This window comes from Malurus melanocephalus, unplaced genomic scaffold, assembly GCF_030028575.1.
Source record: "Malurus melanocephalus ecotype Western Australia unplaced genomic scaffold, MMel_1.1 scaffold_1276, whole genome shotgun sequence".
In the NCBI taxonomy this organism is placed as follows: Eukaryota; Metazoa; Chordata; class Aves; order Passeriformes; family Maluridae; genus Malurus; species Malurus melanocephalus.
Genome location: NW_026624508.1, coordinates 18,824 through 21,296, shown reverse-complemented (window position 1 = coordinate 21,296; position 2,473 = coordinate 18,824). Strand labels below are relative to the sequence as shown.

At 61.9% G+C, this 2,473-nt stretch overlaps 1 protein-coding gene across 1 annotated transcript in view; it reads left to right on the top strand.

The window, feature by feature from the left end:
• The window catches only part of LRP1 (LDL receptor related protein 1), a 59,655-nt gene that overhangs the window by 38,519 nt on the left and 18,663 nt on the right, over positions 1-2,473 (top strand). The window contains exons 56-57 of the mRNA XM_057387617.1: positions 51-176; positions 1,376-1,643. Of these exons, the coding sequence (XP_057243600.1) occupies positions 51-176; positions 1,376-1,643 (394 nt within the window). The remainder of the gene's footprint in view (positions 1-50; positions 177-1,375; positions 1,644-2,473) is intronic.

Below are 2,473 nucleotides of genomic sequence, written 5' to 3'. Positions count from 1 at the left end.
AGCCAGCGCTGACCCCTGCCCTGCATCTGTGTCCCTTTTGTCCCCTCCAGCCCAAATGACCTGCGGCGTGGACGAATTCCGGTGCAAGGACTCGGGCCGGTGCATCCCGGCGCGCTGGAAGTGTGACGGGGAGGACGACTGTGGGGACGGATCTGACGAGCCCAAGGAGGAATGCGGTGAGCAGCGGCCGTGGGGACAAGCCAGTGTCACCTCGTGTCACCATTTCCCTGAGGGACAGGCTGGCCTGGCGCTGGCTGTGTCCTCTGGGGTGCCCCAAGAGTTGCAGCTGCTCCTTTTCCGAGTGCTGTGGGCAGGGATGGGTCAGAGGGAGGTGCAGGGCAGTGCTGACCCCTGTACCTGTCCTTGTCGTGTCACTCGCCTTATTTTGGGCACTGCTGACCCTGTCCCTGTCCCTGTCCCTGTCCCTGTCCCTGTCCCTGTCCCTGTCCCTGCTGTCCTTCCCCTTGTTTTGGGCAGTGCTGACCCCTGTCCCTGTCCCTCCCCTGGTGCAGGGCAGTACTGACCCCTGTCCTTGTCCCTGCTGTGTCCCTTCCCTTGTCCTGGGCTCTGCTGACCCCTGTCCCTGTCCCCATCCTGTCCCCTTATGCAGTGTGATGCTCACACCTGTCCCTGTCCCATATTTCCTCTGGTTCAGGACAGTACTGACCCCTGTCCCTGTCCCTGTTGTGTCCCTTGCCTCGCTCGGGGCACTGCTGACCCTGTCCCAGCTGTCCCTCCCCTCATTTGTGGCACTTGTGACCCTGTCCCTGTCCCTCCCCTCGTTTGGGTCACTGCTGACCCTGTCCCTGTCCCTGTCCTTGTCCCTGTCCCTCCCCTCGTTTAGGGCTCTGCTGACCCTGACCCTGTCCCTGTTCCTGTTCCTGTCCCTGTCCCTGTCCCTCCCCTTGTTTGGGGTTCTACTGACCCTGACCCTATCCCTGTCCCCGTTCCTGTCCCTGTCCCTGGTGTCCCTCCCCTCGTTTGGGGCACTGCTGTCCCTGTCCCTGTCCCTGTCCCTGTCCCAGCTGTCCCTCCCCTGTTTGGGGCTCTGCTGACCCTGTCCCTGTCCCTGTCCCTCCCCTCATTTGGGGCACTGCTGACCCTGACCCTGTCTCTGTCTCCGTTCTTGTCCCTGTCTCTGTCCCTGTCCCTCCCCTAGTTTTGGGCACTGCTGACCCTGACCCTATCCCTGTCCCCATTCCTGTCCCTGTCCCTGTCCCTGTCCCAGCTGTCCCTTCCCTCATTTGGGGCACTGCTGACCCTGTCCCTCCCCTCATTTGGGGCACTGCTGACCCTGACCCTGTCCCAGCTGTCCCTCCCCTCATTTGGGGCACTGCTGACCCTGTCCCTGTCCCTGTCCCCACTGTCCCCCCAGACGAACGCACCTGTGAGCCGTACCAGTTCCGCTGCAAGAACAACCGCTGCGTGCCGGGCCGCTGGCAGTGCGACTACGACAACGACTGCGGGGACAACTCGGACGAGGAGAGCTGCAGTACGTGCCACCCCCGAGCCTTTGCTGTCCCTGCAGTGGGGAGGGGACAAAGGAGAACTTTGAGCCCCCCCCAGCCCCTCTCCTGCTGCCAGCAATGGGGGCAGTGTCAGGCTGGTGGCCGGGAGAGCCACCGTGTCCCCTGGCCAGGACAGCTCTGACTCCAGGGGTTCATCCCAAGGGTGATGGGTGACAGGGAAGGGGTGACCCCAACACCCTYCAGCATGGCCGTAGCCACCYGAGGGCACCTTTGYCACCAAGCATCACCAAGTGTCACCCCATGCCTGGCAGTGGCACTTGGGATGGCAGTGGGGACACCCAGGAGGGACCCGGGTCACACCCCCGGGCTCTGGGCTGACCCCCAGAGCCAGGACAGAGTCCAGTGCTGCCCATTCCTGAGCTGCTGCTCGTGTGCCAGCACCTCTGAGTGACCAAGGGACACAAGTGGACAATGGACAGGACCATTTCCAGGGCTCCACTGTGGCTCTGTCCCTCCAGAGGGGTTCAGGCTGTCCATGGGGTGGCACCAGGGTCTGCTGCCGGACCCTCTCCCACCCCGCAGTGCCCACCGGGTCCCTCTGTCTCCCCGCAGCTCTTTAGGGCGCAGCTTTTGTTTTCTTTTCCGTTGATTTCCCGTCGTGTTTTTTGAGTTTGTGCCATTTCACTTCATCTTATGTTTTTCTCCATTTTCACACTGTCGTTACGGGGCGCTCAGAGGTAGGTTCCTGCCAAAAATCTTTTAATTCCGTGTACAGTCTTTCCAAAATCAATGAAGGCAATAATTTCTAGGTGAGGGCAGAGGGGTCGGGACTGGGCAATCCAGGTGGATTTATTGAGCTTCAGCACCGGCATCTCCCTCCACGGAGCTGCAGCCAGGGAGGCTCCGACCCTGCTGCTCTGCAGGGCCCGTGCATGGCTTGGGATTGGCTCCAAACCCATCCCCACCGTGACTCTCCCTGCTCCAGCTGGACACCCCAAGTCCCC